At 37.1% G+C, this 17,673-nt stretch overlaps 2 protein-coding genes across 2 annotated transcripts; both read left to right on the top strand.

Moving 5' to 3' along the window:
- The first annotated feature begins 337 nt into the window (after positions 1-337).
- On the top strand, positions 338-5,235 carry si:dkey-12e7.4 (uncharacterized protein LOC558132 homolog). The gene is made up of 6 exons (XM_053623129.1): positions 338-972; positions 1,551-1,602; positions 1,697-1,884; positions 3,007-3,165; positions 3,340-3,450; positions 4,515-5,235. Exons 1-6 carry the CDS (start codon positions 826-828, stop codon positions 4,626-4,628), a joined length of 771 nt encoding a protein of 256 aa, XP_053479104.1. The 5' UTR covers positions 338-825; the 3' UTR covers positions 4,629-5,235.
- Positions 5,236-5,538: 303 nt separating this feature from the next.
- Positions 5,539-16,366, top strand: syt19 (synaptotagmin XIX). Its single transcript, XM_053623128.1, has 7 exons — positions 5,539-5,749; positions 6,161-6,356; positions 6,587-6,660; positions 7,742-8,140; positions 14,627-14,746; positions 15,204-15,315; positions 15,524-16,366. The coding sequence occupies exons 2-7, from the start codon at positions 6,182-6,184 to the stop codon at positions 15,826-15,828; spliced, it is 1,185 nt and encodes a 394-aa protein (XP_053479103.1). The 5' UTR covers positions 5,539-5,749; positions 6,161-6,181; the 3' UTR covers positions 15,829-16,366.
- The last annotated feature ends 1,307 nt before the right edge of the window (positions 16,367-17,673 follow it).

The raw sequence follows: 17,673 nt of genomic DNA, 5'->3' as shown, positions 1-17,673 counted from the left end.
TCGTAGCAACAACTATGCCTTGGTTAAACCCTTTTCAACAATATATTCATAATCACTGAGTAAATTATAACAGTAAGGAAATGTGTGCTCTGTGTAACTTTTCTTAACCAAACGAAGTCCTATTAAACCTGCGTATTCTCTCGTATTTAAGTGTCATGATATGAATATTTTGTATATCCCCCCCCCCCCCCTTTATGAATCATCGTTCATACCGATGCTTAACTTTAATCTCTTTGATCATTCAAATAGGCATTTTGTATACAACATTAGCCAATAATACTTTAAAACTTTGAATAAGACTTTGGACCAGGCTTGCGCTACATCATCCTGTTTTAGATCTTTTTGACTAATTAGTGCCATCTACAGGTCATCTATCGAATCTTCATCATTTAATGTAGAACGGGCAGCTTGAATTCGGGTTAAATTAAATGCGTGGTGGATGTTGTTTTAAACGTATGCATTTAGTGGCGTTATGCTGTTCAGTTGTGTGTGGTGTTGGAAATAACTGGGCCATCAAACGTGGTGTGTGTGTGTGTGTGTGTGAGAGAGAGAGAGAGAGGGAGAGAGAGTGTGCGCGCGCGCCACAAGCAGCTCTGCTATCCTGCAACAGAACACCACTGATATATAGCCACTCTGGTGTTTGCAAGGACAAAGCTTTAGATCGGCTTATTTTAATCACCCGAATTAAATTCTTTAACGTGACTGTTCCTGTTTACGTCAGCTGTCCAAGTCTACTCACCGACCACATTCAATTAAACAGCAGGCTGTAAGGATAACCGCAATCCACTCCAAAAGAAGAGATAGATCAGGTGTTGTAATCGCATCATGAGTAACGCGTTTAAAAACTGCAAAACTGTCCTTGTAACCGGTGCTAACCGAGGCCTCGGTTTACAAATAGTTGAAAGCTTAGTAACTGGAGGATTTTGTCCAGGAAAGATCATTGCTACTGCGCGCCGTCCGGACGATGCGAAGGTAAACCGCAGTTACACTGAGATATAGGGATGAGCAATATCACTGATTATCTTTTCGATCCAATACCTACACTACTATCCAAATACTGATACCGATGAAAAAGCTGACAATTGCAATTTCAACAGTGAGAATTTGCAACCATCAATTCTTGTACAGTACAACAATTGTACTGTATGTGAAATAAATAATAAGAATGTAGTTTTATTGGTCTGTTTAATTTCAAACAAATCATTTACAATACTTGTTTATTCTTTCTTTTGCCTGGATAACTGTGTGTGTGCAAAACGAGATGGTGGAAAGAGCAGTAGTTCCTACACATCACTATTACATTTTCTTTTTCAGTCACATAATATTTGATTTGGTTTTGTTCTTGCTGCTGTTGTTGGTTGGTTGGTTATATGCAGAATCAATAGGATTGATTGATTGATTTATGTTTTAGAGAAAAACACAGCCATGCGCACACACTCACATAGCAGTACCAGATCCAACCCCCCTCAGCACCTGGTCAAAGTTTCTTAGCTCACACAGATTTTGTCAATGAATCAGTGCAGCTTTGGTTATGTACTTTGTTTCAACAGGAATTGCAGTGCCTGTCCAAGAATCATCCAAATATACACATCATCACACTTGGTGAGTTCTCAAAGAGCTTTTGACCTAAGAATCTCATTCTGTTGACCACACTGGTATGATTTTTTTATTTCTTTAACCCCTTCCATCTGTCTAGATGTTATCAGTGAGGAGAGTATGAAGAAAGCCTCTGTGGAGGTAGAAGAGATTGTTCAGGAGGATGGCCTCAACTGCCTTATCAACAATGCTGGCATCAACGTCATGGCCAACTTTGAAACAGTGACTGCTGAGAAAATGTTGGAGAACTTTCATACAAATTGTGTAGGACCCCTCATGATCACCAAGGTGATTTCCCTATCTGAAAACAAAGTAAACTTACACAAACCTTCTTAACCTCTTAACACACATTCCTCACTCTTGGAACTACTTGATTCACAGTAAACACAAACTTAAAACAATTGTTATTAAATAAATGTTATAATTGTTAAAATCCTTAAAGTCCTTTAATGAAATGGAATGGCTTTAATGTTACAATGTTTTATTTTCATAATAATAACTTGTACTTGTTATTATCAGAGGTGATTACAGTATCAAAGTACTCAAGTAAAAGTACCATTACTTAAAAATAAAAATAAAAAACTTAAGTAAAAGTTCTCATCCAAATATCTGAGTATGAAAGTATCTAGTTAAAAAAAAAAACCTACTGAGGTAGCTCTTACTCGTTACACAGGAAGCGTCACATAAAACAGACAATGTAAATAAACGCAGATGAATCTGATTTAAATTCATGTGTTAAGATGAAGATATAGAGACTCTGAGTGAAAGCTTCTGCTTGCTGTCTATAGCATGTAGCGTTATCATAGGGCCGGGTGTCACATTCAAAATGTAATCAATTTATTTGTAGTTTAACGCACAGACACATTCAATCAAAAACCCTCCATTATCTTCCATCATCTACACGCCTACATGCAGGAGTATTTATAAACACATGAGAATATTTCTCTTTAATAATTTACTGTGCCTTTTCTTGCTCAGACCTAGCCTAGCATGTTGCTTTCCGCCATGAAGCTGAATGCTCTTCCTCGCGGTTTGTTCAAAGCCCATTTTGCTGCGCATTATCGCCACCTTCTGGAGTATCATTTGCCGGATATTTAATTTCCGTGGAGGATTTTTTTTTTCTTTCCATAATCTAGTATGTAGTAGTAATCTTGGCAGTGGTAGCTCAGTGGTTAAGACATTGGACTATTATTGGAAGGTCAAGAGTTCAAGCAAGACCCTAAACACTCAACTGCTTTGTTGTATAAATTAGATAAATGTAAGTTGCTCTGGATAAGGGTGTCTGCCAAATGCCGTAAATGTACTCAATTATAATCAAGTGTTCATGACTGCCCTACTAAACACATGCTTAACTGGTCACAATTGGTATGTTTTTCAAACTGCCTTAATTGTTTTTGGGACTTCTGCCAGGCTATGCTTCCAATGTTAAAGTGGGCTGCTGCAAAAGGGGTGGGAATGGGCATCCACCGAGCCGCAGTCATCAACATGACTTCACTCTTGGGCTCAGTGGAGCTCAATTGGGGAGCACGTGCCAAGGACTTCAAATGGTACCCATACAGAACATCAAAGGTATGATCCCTTCACCAATCTGCATTTAACATGCTGAGTAAAATTGACAAACACAGTAGCTTGGAAGTCTGTTATTGTTATCACTACTGTGGTTATACATTGTGCATAAGCATCATTTTGTGTTAGAAAAGAAAAAAATTAAGAAGCTGCTGTCTCATATGGACACTGTGACAGAGCGCACTAAACATGATCACTAGATGTATGGCAGTGGACCTGGAGGCTGATGGGATCCTCTGTATGGCTATTCATCCTGGCTGGGTGCGCACAGATATGGGAGGGCAGGAGGTAAGCACTTCCCACTGCTGCTCAGTGTGATGAGAGTTGTACTTACGGGGTAAGGTAAAACAATTGTATGTCGTGTACTATATACTTTGTAGGAAAATTATTTGAAATAGCAAGCAATTTTAGACACAAGGGGTGGCATTGAGTTACACGCCTAGTGTCTAAAATCACTTCCTATGTGTAGTGTATCTGTATTTGGTTTTAAACCCAAAGTGGCATGGCCTAAACTGAAAGCTTTTATTATTATTATTATTATTATTATTATTATTATTATTATTATTATTTTATATGAACCACTCTACCCCTGGAAAACACTCAGAGGAAGAAATGCCAGCACTGTCAGCGTGGTCTGTGCATTTGGGCTCTGATTGTTCCTCAGCTCAACTCAACTCTTTTTCTGACCTGTTTGGAATGTTTTCTCTAACAAACTTAGTTGGCTCTATTTCCCAAAATTAAAACTAGGAGAATAATTTAAAGCACTGTGACCCAGACCAGGAAGTTATTAAGGATGAATGAATGAATGTTGTAAACATGTTATGAATTTGATTCAATGTTAATGAATGTGCTTTTTATTTGAGCTTCCTATATGGCCATTTGTTGTGCCTGCTTGAAAGTAAAAGCCTCCTGCACAAGCAGCCTTTATTTGTTCCATCCTGCAGGATCTTAGTCCCACTGCACACCTCAGCCAAATGCCCTGTGAACCTTTCAGACAAGCTTATCAAAAAATTCACCCTGTTGTATCTGTAATTGTATCCATTTAAAACATATGATGTTCATTTCCAATAATGTATTCATACTTGATTAGATACAGAGTAACTGTGTTTAAAATAGATGCAGAAATAAACTTTAACCAGTTAATTACCAGCAACAGGGTGGTAATATTCATTAGATTATTCAGCAGTGTCTATTGTATTCAGAATGTATTGTTCTGGAATATCTTCTTTTCCTTACATCAAATTTGATAGTTTACAGTCCTCTTCCTTCAGTCTTGATCCTCTTATTAGTAAGCTTAAAAACTAATGTAACAAACCATAGTTTTGCTTTCAATTTAGCGCTTCTCTCTGCAGGCACCGTTGAGTACAGAAGAGAGCATCAGCTCTGTCTTGGCTGTGATTGGCAGTTTGACTGAGAAGGATCATGGCACGTTTCTGCATTACACTGGTGAAGCTCTGCCCTGGTGATTTTGCTGAGGATGTGCAGTATACAATATTATAAATTATAAAACTGCTAAAAGGTGTGTGTGTTATTTATTAGATGGTGCTGATGTATGCTTTGTTAAAAGTTTTAGTTCCACTTGTTTCTAAATGTTCTCTAAGGAAATATGCTAACCTTTCCAAATTAAAGCCATGATACTTTAATTCTTGTAGTATCTGAAGTAATACCCGTTTCTTAAAAAATAATACCACAGTAGTGTAAAATAGTACGTAATATAATAGTGAAAAAATATTGAAAGACTGACATTTTCTGATGTTTAATGTGCACTATATTGAGTATGAGTAAAACACAGTAGAGATAGGTCCTTTCACTGTATCTGAGAAGTCTCCTTAAGCAAGTCTAACTGGAAATGCATGTAAATGTATATATAATTTGAAATACATTAAATGTCTTAATAAATAATCTATATTTGTGTGTAGTTATTATGTAGATACCTTTTCATATTAAAACTATCAGACAGAGCTATTCTTTTTCATGTGATCTGTGAAGTAAACATCATTGTCATTGGGCCACATGTTCACAAGCAAACAAACCTAAAACCAACAAGACACCTTACTTTCATCCATCTGCCACGGCAAGCCCTGTTTCCTTTTCTTGTTATTGTTAGCTGTGTCTGTCATCTAGTGACGTGGTATCAGTGCTTCTTATAAGAAAAGTTGGATTTTAATTTATTGGACTTAAAAGGTTGCACATGTAGTTTATATTACAAGCACACATTTATTTTTATTCCTTCTAAGACAGAAATCCCCCAGTGTTACACTGTATACACAAGGTAAAAATAACAGGATCTGAGCAGTCCTACTGCATCCTACTGAGGCATTCTTTAATTTCAAGAGAGCTGTAACAGTGCAGTGTGACTGTGTGTACATACTTTACCTGAGTCCACTAATTAGAAAGTAAAAGAGAGGCTTTCACCTGATGAATAAGAAAGTGCTCTGACTGGTTTTTCCCTTGTGTTTGCTGATCATCTGTCAGCTGATGTCCTGCAGTCAGTCTACTTGAAGATGAATACACATTGAAGCCACATCTATCTCCAAGCATAGCTGAAACATATCGACAAGCAGAGCTGAGAATCCTTTTTTTTAAGGTACAGTTTTTTAAGGAAGAAAGAAAACCAATTTTCAAAGATATATATATATATATATATATATATATATATATATATATATATATATATATATATATATATATATATATAAACTTAAGAACTTAACAGTGAATAATAGTTATTGATATGGTTTTAAGTGATTATCAAATAATGCTGTATACATTTATTTATTTATAGTTATTAAACTGCAGGATTGTCTTTTCTCTCAAAACTGTATTGTAGATGAGTGATTTTATATCACAGTATGAATTTGAGTAAGAAGTGTCCATGTCACATAAGTTTTGTGGTTATGTTTTGAACTGTATTTGTTGTCTGTAATTTTAATAGCAAGCAGTACAGATCAGTTAATGCAGCAGACAGAAGTAACACCATGTGCCTCCTTCTCAATAGTGCTGTACATGGCAGGGGAAGATGTTGCTACCAGCTACTTTAGGGAACTCCTGGTGGGACATTCGGATACCATTCTCAGAGGAAGTTAAATACTGGGCTTTAGGGATGTCTGTGTTACTTTTTCTCATTGCCATCTGTATTCTGATATGGCAAACTCATCGATACTGCACACAACTGACTGCTTCTAAGCATACTGGTATGTTCCACTGCCAACCTCATAATTATACATTTATAAGATCAGAGAATAAATGTTTGCCTGTTATGTTGTTGATGTTGTAAATACAACTAATACAAACCAAAACATTTATTTTGGAAAGACAGTCCAGACAAGTAACTAGAGATCTGAGAAGTAGCAATAAACTACATGTATAATAGATTGTATATAATATATAATGTTTGTTAATGAATTTGAATATTTGATTGCAGTTAATAGCACACTTTTAGACAGCCAGTCTGCAAAAAATGAAACATTTCAAAGCTCACCGATACCCAATTACCAGGTGAGTCACACTGCCATCATGTAATGTAAGTGACTTCTATCATTACACACTGCTCTTTCCATAGTTGATCATTTATAATAATGTAATTCTGAACTTAGGGGTTGTATAACTGCGGTGCTTCATTTTTCTTTTCACTGTAATCTAGATTAAATGAAACTTTACGCAGTAGTCTTATAAGTAACTGTTTCTTGGTGAAATGTATTACAAATGATAATTGAGGTCATTGTCTACCAGGTAATAATTATGTCTTTAGAATTTCCAGTGAAAATACAATCAACACACTAGATCAAATATTTTTTTTTTTGCCTTAAAGACATTTTGATAAAGTGTCAGGCAGCAGAGACAGCGACAGTTGCGGTAAATGCTTTTATTAAAAGAATTGGCGAACACAAAAAAGTAATCAATCAATCAAAAGTTATTTATATAGCGCATTTAAAAACAACAAAAGTTGACCAAAGTGCTGTACAAAAGTAAGCAACATACAATAAATAGTAAGAAGAATTCAGATTAATAAAAATAACACCAAAAAAATATACTGCACAATAAATTACAATTGCAAATAAGTAAGGGAAAACAGGTGGGTCTTTAGTACAGGTCGTTTGGGGAAATACTTACCACATAATTCTACATGTATTATTTCATAGTGTTAATATTTATATAATTATTATTATTATTTTAAAATAGTTAATAAAACAGGTTTTTTATTAACTACCCACAGTTAAGATGATAGGGAAACTAAAACAGGTAAAGAATGGCGTGTGTAAGGAATGTATGTTAGATTGTGAAAATCGTGTAAGTTTAGCTCTGTTTAACTGTTTAGCTCACAAAGCCAAAATTACTCAAATTGTCCCAGAAAACAGGCATAACACAGGTTATGCTTGTGTTAGTTTGCACATTAAAAGAAACGTTGGATTAAGTGATTCTTGCAAATGTAATCATCTGATTCACTTAAGGCAGCTTTTCAAAAAAGTTTAATTATTTGTAAAATACCATCACTGTTATGAGAGCATATTAAGAAATATTGTATAGAAAGTGACTATAATTAAACCAATAACCATCTAGATCCATGCACCTCTTTTAGCTGTGTTTCCACCATGATGAAGTGGGATCCTTAAGTAGCTGTCTGTACAGCAGCTCTGATCTGGCCAACAGTACAGACAGTCTCGAGGATGTGGATGAGGAACACATTCAGGGCACGCTGCGCTTCTCACTCTTCTATGATCAGCTGCAGTCTCGGTTGGTGGTGACTGTATTGGAGGCAAGAGACCTGGCGGCACGAACGTTCAGCCAGCATGTGGACCCCTTCATCAATGTACGAGTGCTATGGGTAGCAGTGGAGGATGAAGAGCAACAGCTGACCTGTGTACTTCAGGAGTGGCAGACACGCCCAGTCAAGGATAGCTGCAACCCTACATTTGGGGATCAGTTCTCCTGCACAGTGACTGAGGAGGAAATGCCGAGGGTCACAGTGCGGCTGGAGGTGAGGAAGCCTGCTATGTAAGAAAGCAGGCACAGTAAAGTGTGGGATTCTTGTCTTATGCAATGATACATGTGCTTTCGATTGCCTTTAATGTTTGATAAGTGATCAAATTTCACTTGTGTCCTGATCAAAATTTAAACAGAGGTGATTGGTGGCTACCTCTGAAACTTTGCTATTTGGAATTTTACTAAATAATGCTTATATAATTAATCTCCCTCTCTCTGTGAAACACGTGTAAAAAGATCCTTGGTTGATTGGACCAAGTCTCCCTGGCCGATAAAGCTTAACAATTCTTAAAAAAAAAAAAATCAACTAATACAAAAGAAATTATGTTCAGATTAAGGTTAGAAAAATCAGGTTAGTTGATTGTGGGAGAATTTTTAAGGGGCTAATCTGCCATCAGAAGCCAAGACATTACATGAAAAAGACACATGAACGGGTGAAGGACTCATCATTGAGCAGTTTCTTAATTTTTATGGCATTTGGGAGACACCCTTATCCAGAGCAACTTATATTTATCTCATTTATACAGCTAAGCAGTTTTGGGTTGGGGCCCAGCAGTGGCATGCTGCTGGTGCTGGGATTTGAACTCACAACCTTCAGGTCAGAAATCCTATGTGTTAACCACTGAACTAACACCACCTCCTTCTTAACTAACCCTAGATTTTGGTAAGGCAGGATGACATTAATGATAATTTCAAACAAAATTAAGCCAAGAGGCTACCACAATTGACATATGTTATAGGCTACTATCGAATTGTTAAAGTAACTACGTCTTGAAAATCACAGAAAAGACCTGAAACTAGCCAAAAAATCAGCCATTGGGAATAGACACATTTTCTTCTTTTTCTCTGTCTTTGCATGGAACACAAGCTCAGTCTAGTCTGGTACACACACATTTCTGATGTACAGACTTTTATCCACTCCATAATTCCCCCTTTCCCTCTCCCAAACTTTGCCATATATCTTAAAATTATTTTTTAATTTTTTTAAAAAAAAGTCTGTTCATGGATTATGAAGAGACTGGTTTAGCCTGCGTGCCTGCCATTGACACTTGCACCACATCACTGATGGTTTCACAGGATGAAGTGCAACATTCAGATGTATGCTCAAGCACCAAATGCAAAAACACTGATGACATCATAGTGATGTCTTGGATATGGCATGTACAGGCGGTTTGTTAGCCGTTTTTCAGAGCTGATAAAAACTACACTCCTGGCAGTAGAACACCTAGGCCAGGAAGCAGGGAGGCTCTCTACCAATCTAATCTATGGACTCCATAAATTATACTATCTATGTATACCTTTTTGTCCTTCCATATACTTCTTTTCACCCCTTTAGGCACACACTCCACAAAGGATGGTTGACACAATCCATACTGCTGGACATGTGTATAAATCAACCTTGTTAAACCTGTGTGCCAGGGTTGCCCTTTGGACCTGCAGGCCTTGAGGGGGCACTAGTTTGGGGAAATAGAAGCCAGTACAGCCAGATAGACTGGCCACATTGCACTCTCAAATTGCCACAGCCTGGTTCACCACTCACATACAGTAAGTACCATTGGACTCGGGTGAGCCCTAAGTGGCCAGAGTCACATTTTCAGCTCCCGAGCAGTTACCTGTGTGCTCCCATGTACCCCATAGATCAGGATCCTAAAAACACCAGTTCAGATCATCTACAGCTGGGTAGCCCAACCCCAGGGCCAAATGCAGGCAATGGAGTCTCTCTTAGAATTTGTGATAGGTGGCCCACTGACCAACATGTTGCAATTTTTCCTTTCACCTGATAGTGGCAGCAGACTGTGGTAACACAGTTAACAAGAGCCTTTTCCCCCTGACTACACCTGCAAATTAATTTACTGAATGATATTTAGTCATGGCAAAATGTATATAAAGTTCATGAACCCTTCACAATTTTCTGTATTTCTGCATAAATTTGACCTGAAATGTAGTCAGAAATGTGGTCCATAGGTCCTCAGACTAGATAAAGAGAACCCAATTAATGAAATGATTCAAAAACATAGGTTTTACCTGTATTTATTGAACAAAATTATCCAAAATTAAATATCTTTGTCAGAAACAGTATGTGAACCTGCTTTCAGTAACTGGTGTGACCCCCTTGAGCAGCAAAAACTTCAATCAAACATTACTAACTGGTGATCAATCCTGCAAAATGGGTTGGAGGACTTTTGTCCTTACAAAACTGCCTCATATCAGTGAAGTTGGTGGGCTTCCTTGCATGACCTGCTCTTTTTAATGCCTTCCACAACATTTCTATTGTGTTATTGTCTGACTATTCCAAAATGTTAAACTTTTTCCGATTTTTTCACATTTCAGGAAAGATTTATGCAAAAATACAGAAAATTGTAAAGGGTTCACAAACTTTCTAGCAGCAGTGTACATCTGCATTAAAATGACAAGCATTCCAATTCTACAGCAGTCACTGTCACCTGTGATTGCCAGAAGGATAAGCATACTGCTGTATTTGAACAACTTTGTGCCTCCACCAAGGAGCAGGCCTTCCTGGACATGTCCACCCTCCTTGCACACATTACAATGCTCAGTCTCATGGTGAACTTGGAAGAAAGCTCCCTAATAATGAAGCAGACCATGCAATTCATCAATGTGAAGCAAAATCATTGAGAAACCAAGCCACTCTGTCACCATAACATTTGGCAGACATTATTGTGCTTGCCCAACAAATTTGGACCAGCCCCTGCTAAGACTGCTAGGTTTGTTAACACAGCTGCAAAAGTAGTCCACTTTTTGGAATTAAAGAAATTTTAGAAGTGGGTTATCAGCCTGTGGCTAACTCCAAAATACCAGACTGAGATGCATCCTTGTGACAGAGAGAGGGCCACACGCTCTAACTCACTGGTGACATGAGTCTTTTCTCATGAAAGGGGTCCTCCTAGGAGTGATGTCCCTTCAAAGGACGATCACTGTCGACTGTGGTTCTCCCTGGTGGAGCTAGACAGTCCTCTAGGGATGTACTGGCCAATGACTGGCCTCACTGCTTTCCATACCCATTTCTGCTTCTACTGTTGATTCTACCCACATTCCACAGAATACAACAATTAGACCATAGAGTACTGCTTGTGTGCCCAAAGACTTTGGTTTCTACTGCTGCTCCTGTACCCCTAGTACAAGAGTTCCCAAACTAGAGGTTATGACAATGTGTGAGGTCACTTGATTTACAAATGGGATTGTGAGAGAAACTCAGTCCTTTCTTTTTTATTTTATTCATTTATTTCACAAATTAATATTAAAGCTGCAGTATGGAACTTTATTTGATTATAAATTAACAAAAAAATCTATTATTGAGCAAGTACATAAAAACCAGTGTGGAAAACTGTCTCCTTACCTAACAGATTTTGCGGGAAATGTCAGTTTGACATTCCTCTTTGCGTGATTACATCATGTCTGTAAACAGAAAGAAGAAGACCCAGCTACTATATCCTGAGTGTGGGAGCTGAGGATGGTGGAGTGTTTGGTAGCATGTTGTTAGAATTTAAACTTGGCTGCTTTTTAACCCTCTTACCCCCAAGTTCCCACAGTATTATGTCCCATAACCCTATATTCCCCAGTGAAACAACCCTGAGTTCCTGGGCCAAAATCAACATTTTAATTTGAACATTTTTAGGCCTTGAAACAACTTATAATAATGTATTTGTGTAATATTACTTTGAAAATGAAGCAGTTCAGTGTTTTTACTAAACTTAGAGCACAATTCTTAACTAGAGAAATTACGAAAAAATGCTCGCTAAAATCCTTATACTCATTTAGAAGTACCATACGAGCATCAGCGTGGACAATGCCTTTGAATAAATTCAAGTAAATAATAAATAAATAAATGCATTTTAGCGCCAAAAGTCAAGTTTCTGGTGATAATCAGACCAGCAGGTAGTGTTTTCACGAATGCACAGAAATGGTCCCGTTATGACTCCAGACCCCTGCAGTGTCAGTCGCACTTGTTGATGCTGAAGATGAAGACGGATCAGGAGAGTTTGCATCTCTATCAGTTTCGGTTTCATCGCCTGAACTTTCACTGCTGTCACTATCTAGAATCCTCGCTCTCGCCTGTCTAACTGTGTATGTTTTCTTTTTTTTTCACTGTTTTAGATGTACCTGTGTTCACTGTAGGTGTAACTTTAGCTGGAACATGATTAGCTTTTCGCTTTGGCATTTTTAGTTCACTTCTACTATTACACCAATATTCACGTTTGGATCTTCATCGTAATGCCGGCGTAATAACGTAATCACGTCATGACATCATCAACCTTCCGGGTCAAAAAAAAATAATTAAATAAGTAAGGAATCATAGCAGAGTAATGCCGGTATACCGGACTTACGGGGATAGCGTTTACACTGTAAAACCGCTATATCGGCCTTACAGGGATTTGGCATAGACGACCAAGCCGGTATATCGTCCTTACGGGAATAGATCAAAGACGGGCAAGCCGGTTTTTCGGCCATACGAGGTAAGAGGGTTAATCTGGATAGCTCTGAATGGATATCATTGTTGACATCTGGGGAATTACCTGTTGTCAAAACCAAGAAACCCCAAACTGAAGAGAGCCTGCAGTCAAAAAGGGAAAGCAACTGAGCCCATGCTAAAACGAGAATAAATATCAACATTGCTTTTGAGAGGTTGCGACAACTCAGAGATCTGAAGGGATTGAAGACTGATGCAAAGATGGCTTTTTTTCTGCTAAACAGGTAAGACATTTCAGTGGCTCACTGGGTAGCTAGCTAACATTAGCACACTTGTTCACCTGATTTCAGCTAGATATCCATCCATTCATCTTCTATACCGCTTATCCTTTTCAGGGTCACGGGGAAACCTGGAGCCTATCCCAGGGAGCATCGGGCACAAGGCAGGGTACACCCCGGAGAGGGTGTCAATCCATCGCAGGGCACAATCACATACACATTCACACACCCATTCATACACTACGGACATGCCCATCAGCCTACCATGCATGTCTTTGGACTGGGGGAGGAAACCGGAGTACCCGGAGGAAACCCCCGCAGCACTGGGAGAACATGCAAACTCCGCACACACAGGGCCACGGTGGGAATCGAACCCCCAACCCTGGAGGTGTGATGCGAACGTGTTAAGCACTAAGCCACCGTGCGCCCCAGCTAGGTATCGAGTTTGTAAAACAACATTCAAGTTATGTTGTTGTTTTTGCACTTATTTTCTGCTAGCTATGAGAAAGAACAATTCATCTCTACTCCAAGAAAACCGTATGTGTTGTCAAGCATTGGAGCTAATAAACAACCCATATGTACCATCAGATTCATCCGCACAGAGGAACAGTGCCAAAGCACAACCCACATAAAAAAAAATAACTCTGCAAGTAACTTACAGTTTTATGTTCCAAACAGAGATGCCGATAGAGAGGCAAAAGTTCATTACTGCAGCTTTAAATATACTGCTTTAACTATGAAGACAGATTTGTGTGCTACATTTTGAATTGTTACAGGGAGTCACATTGAAACAAGCCACACTGGCATGTTTGAGTTCACAGTTGTTTAAAAAAAAAAAAAAGGTGTTAAAGCACTGTTTAAAAAAATTTATTTGTCGCCATAATTTCATTTATTTTTGCACATTTGTCAAACTAAATGGGTTCATATACTCATCAAACATGTAATTTTAGACAAGAAGAACATAAAGAAACATAAAACACATTTTTATATTATCCCTTTTTTTATTGAAGAAAAAAGGTTATGCAACACCTGTATCACCCATGTGAAAAAGTTATTTCAGATGCTCTGTGAGGGCAGTGTATGGTCACATCAAAATGCATTTTGTGTTGTCTCCTGTTCATACATCTGACCCTTAATACCTTCATTCATTACGCATGTGAATGTACAGTGACCTCCACTAATATTGGCACTCTTGGTAAATATGAGCAAAGAAGGCTGTGAAAAATTGTCTTTATTGTTTAACCTTTTGAGCTTTTCTAAAAAAAAATTCACAAAAATACTCCACTCACATGGATATCAAACAATTGCAAACAAAACACAGGTTTATCAAAAAAAAAATTTTATGAACATCACGACTATATTCCTTGGTCTTACCCGTTGTTATGAATGACTAACGGCATTTGACCTATGTGTTACCTCATATTTATACCCCTGTAAAACAGGAAGTCATGGTTGAACAATTTCTTGTTCCAAGTCACCCAGGTGTACTAAAAAAAATGTAAAATATCAATGGAAATATACTTCAAATATATTTTTCTTGTATGAATTTATAGGGGTGCCAATAATTTTTGCACACATATATTTAACACAGATTTTTTTTATAAACCTGTGTCTTGATTGCAATTGTTTGATATCCATGAGAATATTTTTGTGGTAAAACAATAATGGTTAAACAATAAAGATAATTTTTCTTTGCTCATATTTACCAAGGTTGCTAATATTAGTGGAGGGCACTGTATGTTGTTTCTGTATTAAGAATTATTTGTCATTTTAGGTGAGAGATTTTGATAAATACTCCCGACATGGTATTCTGGGGGATGTCCGTGCATCTCTGAATGGTCTAAAAATCTCATCTCCATTGGAAATGATGGCAGGCCTACAAAGACCAAAGAAAGTGAGTCTAAATATTAGGAGGAAATCCAACAAAAATATTATGTCAAAGTAAGACTTCATAAGTTCTTGATTAATATTCTAAGTGAACAGTTTATTCAGAGCAAATTCTCTTGTTTGCTGTAATGACACTCAAATAGCACTTAGTGTTAAAGTTGAAATAAATACTGTAAATCATATTTTAAACCAGAAACAGTAAATGCACCAATTCTACAATGCTGCAGCACAATTTTGAATGTTTCTATATTATTAACAACCTTTTTAAGTGATGAAGGCATGTATATATTTGGTAACTGTTCCTAGCATATCTTGGTTTGTTAGCAACCTCAGCACTTGTAGTTAACATAAGTTGATCTGAAATTGTAAACGTAGCTTGGCAAAAATTAATTTAGGCAGCAGACAGAAACTTGCTCAAGAAGTTTTTGTAGTCTGGTAAAATACCATAACTTTTCATTTTTCAGGACATTGTTGGTGAGGTCCTTCTTTCTCTTAAATATATGCCCACATCTCATAGACTGGAAGTGGGAGTCCTGAAGATCAGGACAGTTTTCCGATCTAGTAAGGTGGAAAGAAGTAAGGCAAACTTTATTTTTGTTGAAACATGCTGAGATGCATTCAACAAAAAATATTTTCATTATTTGCATTATTATTTAAATTGAATTTGACAGTACAGATTTTCAAGAGTAACAAATTTGGAATGTTTTGTCAATTAACTGAGGTAATTCTGATTGTTGAAATAAGTCACTTGTTGCACTAAAGAATTTCTTCTGTCTGTTTTTAGCTTTATATGCCAGAACCAAAATTGTGTGTAACCAGTGTAGGATTAGACATCAGAAAACCTCTGAGAGGACTCGTAAGGACGTGACTGTGTTCAATGAGGTCTTGATCTTCACACTACCAGAATCTCAGATTAGGGAATGCATCCTCACTTTGTCTGTATATGAGCTCTGTCCAGAAAAGAGGTCCAAGTGCTTAATTGGACAGCTAAGCTTTGGGAAGAGTCAAAGTGTGGAGGATGAGCACTGGAGAATGATGATGCGTGCACTTCGACAGCCAGTAGCCAAATGGCATTTCCTGTACTTATAAATGTAACCACATCATGGAAATAATTACGGACTTGACACAATGAGCAGTATTGCATTATAAAGGAAATAATTTTTAAACAATATTAAGAAGCAGCACCAGTGAATTTTACCAAAAATACTTTGTAAGAAACATAATATTCTTTTTAAAATATGACTGACAAAAGTGGTTGTCACTCCAAAAAGTTTAACTTATTCAAACCAAATCCTGTGACATCTTCAGAAATTTAAGGCATGGACTTTTTGATCAAAATACATAATTGTTTTTATTTCCCCTAATAGATTATATTTATATGTACCTTCTTCTCTGTATCTGTCATTGCACCAGATTCATGCTGTAATTATAATTGTCATTGTATATTACATTCATGCTTAATTACTGAGATTTTTTTTTCTTTTATACCAGTAAGTAAGAATCACATAGCCTTCTGCTTAATTGTTCAAAAAAAGGTAGTCAAAACTAGAAAAATAGTGGTCTTTGGACTTTCATATTTCAAGATATGTTATCACAAATTAAATCATGTGAATATGCAAAAATATATATTTATATTATAAAATATATAAATGTGAAAAAATAACAATATATGAAAATACATGAAAATATATGAAATGTGAAAGCAACTCACAGTTGATGAGATTCTGTAGAACCTGTAGCAGTATGCTATAAATATACTAACAAATTTATATACAGTGCCCTCCACTAATATTGTCACCCTTGATAAATATGAGCAATGAAGGCTGTGAAAATTTGTCTTTACTGTTTAACATTTTTATATTATGTTTGGAAAAATTCACAGAAATACTCTGCTCTCGTGGATTTCAAACAATTGCAAACACAACACAGGTTTATCAAAAAAAAACTTTGTTAAATATAGGTGTGCAAAAATGAGAAAAAAAAATTATGAGAAAAATATATTTGAAGTATATTCCCACTGATATTTTAACATTTTTTAGTACACCTGGGTGACTAGGAACAGGAAATTGTTCAACCATGACTTTGTTTCACAGGGGTATAAATATGAGGTAGCACATAGGCAAAATTTCCTTAGTCATTCATAACAATGGGTAAGACCAAGGACTATAGCGTGTCCATATGTGTGGAAAAAGGTTGTTGAGCTTCACAAGATGGGAAGTGGCTATAAGAAAATTGAGCATTGAAAATGCCCATTTCCACCATCAGGGCAATAATTAAGAAATTCCAGTCAACTGGAAAGAATCAACCTGGAATTGGACGTGTGTATATATTGTCTCAACGCACTGTGAAGAGGATGGTTCGAGTGGTCAAAAAATCTCCAAGGATCACAGCTGGAGAACTGCAGAAATTAGTTGCATCTTGGAGTCAAAGTCTCCAAAACTACAGTCCGAAGTCATCTACATCACCACAAGTTGTTTGGAAGGGTTTCAAGAAGAAAGCCTCTACTCTCATCCAAAAACAAACTCAAACATCTTCAGTTTGCCAGACACTATTGGAACATCAATTGGGATCTTTTTGGCAATAAACACCAGAGGTGATTTTGGTGTACACAGAGAGGTAGCCATACGGAAAAGTACCTCATGTCCACGGTTAAATATGATGGAGGCTCTTTAATGTTTTGGGGCTGTTTTTCTGCCAGAGAACCTGGACATTTTGTTATTATACATGACATCATGGTCTCTATCAAATATCAACAGATATTAAATGAAAACCTGACTGCCCCAGAAAGCTTAAAATGGACCATGTTGGATCTTCCAGCAGGAAAATGATCCAAAACATACATCAAAATCAACACAAAAATGGTTTACTGACCACAAAATCAAGGTCCTGCCATGTCCATCCCAGTCCCCTGACCTGAAACCTATAGAATACCTG

This window comes from Ictalurus furcatus, chromosome 4 (assembly GCF_023375685.1).
Source record: "Ictalurus furcatus strain D&B chromosome 4, Billie_1.0, whole genome shotgun sequence".
Lineage (NCBI taxonomy): Eukaryota > Metazoa > Chordata > Actinopteri > Siluriformes > Ictaluridae > Ictalurus > Ictalurus furcatus.
Note: the sequence above shows the minus strand (reverse complement) of the source record. Positions and strands in the feature narration are given on the sequence as shown.

Excerpts from the sequence above, each read along its gene's own strand:
- si:dkey-12e7.4 (XM_053623129.1), top strand. The coding sequence starts at position 826 with ATGAGTAACGCGTTTAAAAACTGCAAAACTGTCCTTGTAACCGGTGCT. Across the intron at positions 973-1,550 it reads GCCGTCCGGACGATGCGAAG|GAATTGCAGTGCCTGTCCAA; the intron begins GTAAACCGCAGT and ends TTGTTTCAACAG. Across the intron at positions 1,603-1,696 it reads TATACACATCATCACACTTG|ATGTTATCAGTGAGGAGAGT; the intron begins GTGAGTTCTCAA and ends CCATCTGTCTAG.
- syt19 (XM_053623128.1), top strand. The coding sequence starts at position 6,182 with ATGTTGCTACCAGCTACTTTAGGGAACTCCTGGTGGGACATTCGGATA. Across the intron at positions 14,747-15,203 it reads GCCTACAAAGACCAAAGAAA|GACATTGTTGGTGAGGTCCT; the intron begins GTGAGTCTAAAT and ends TTCATTTTTCAG. Across the intron at positions 15,316-15,523 it reads ATCTAGTAAGGTGGAAAGAA|CTTTATATGCCAGAACCAAA; the intron begins GTAAGGCAAACT and ends GTCTGTTTTTAG.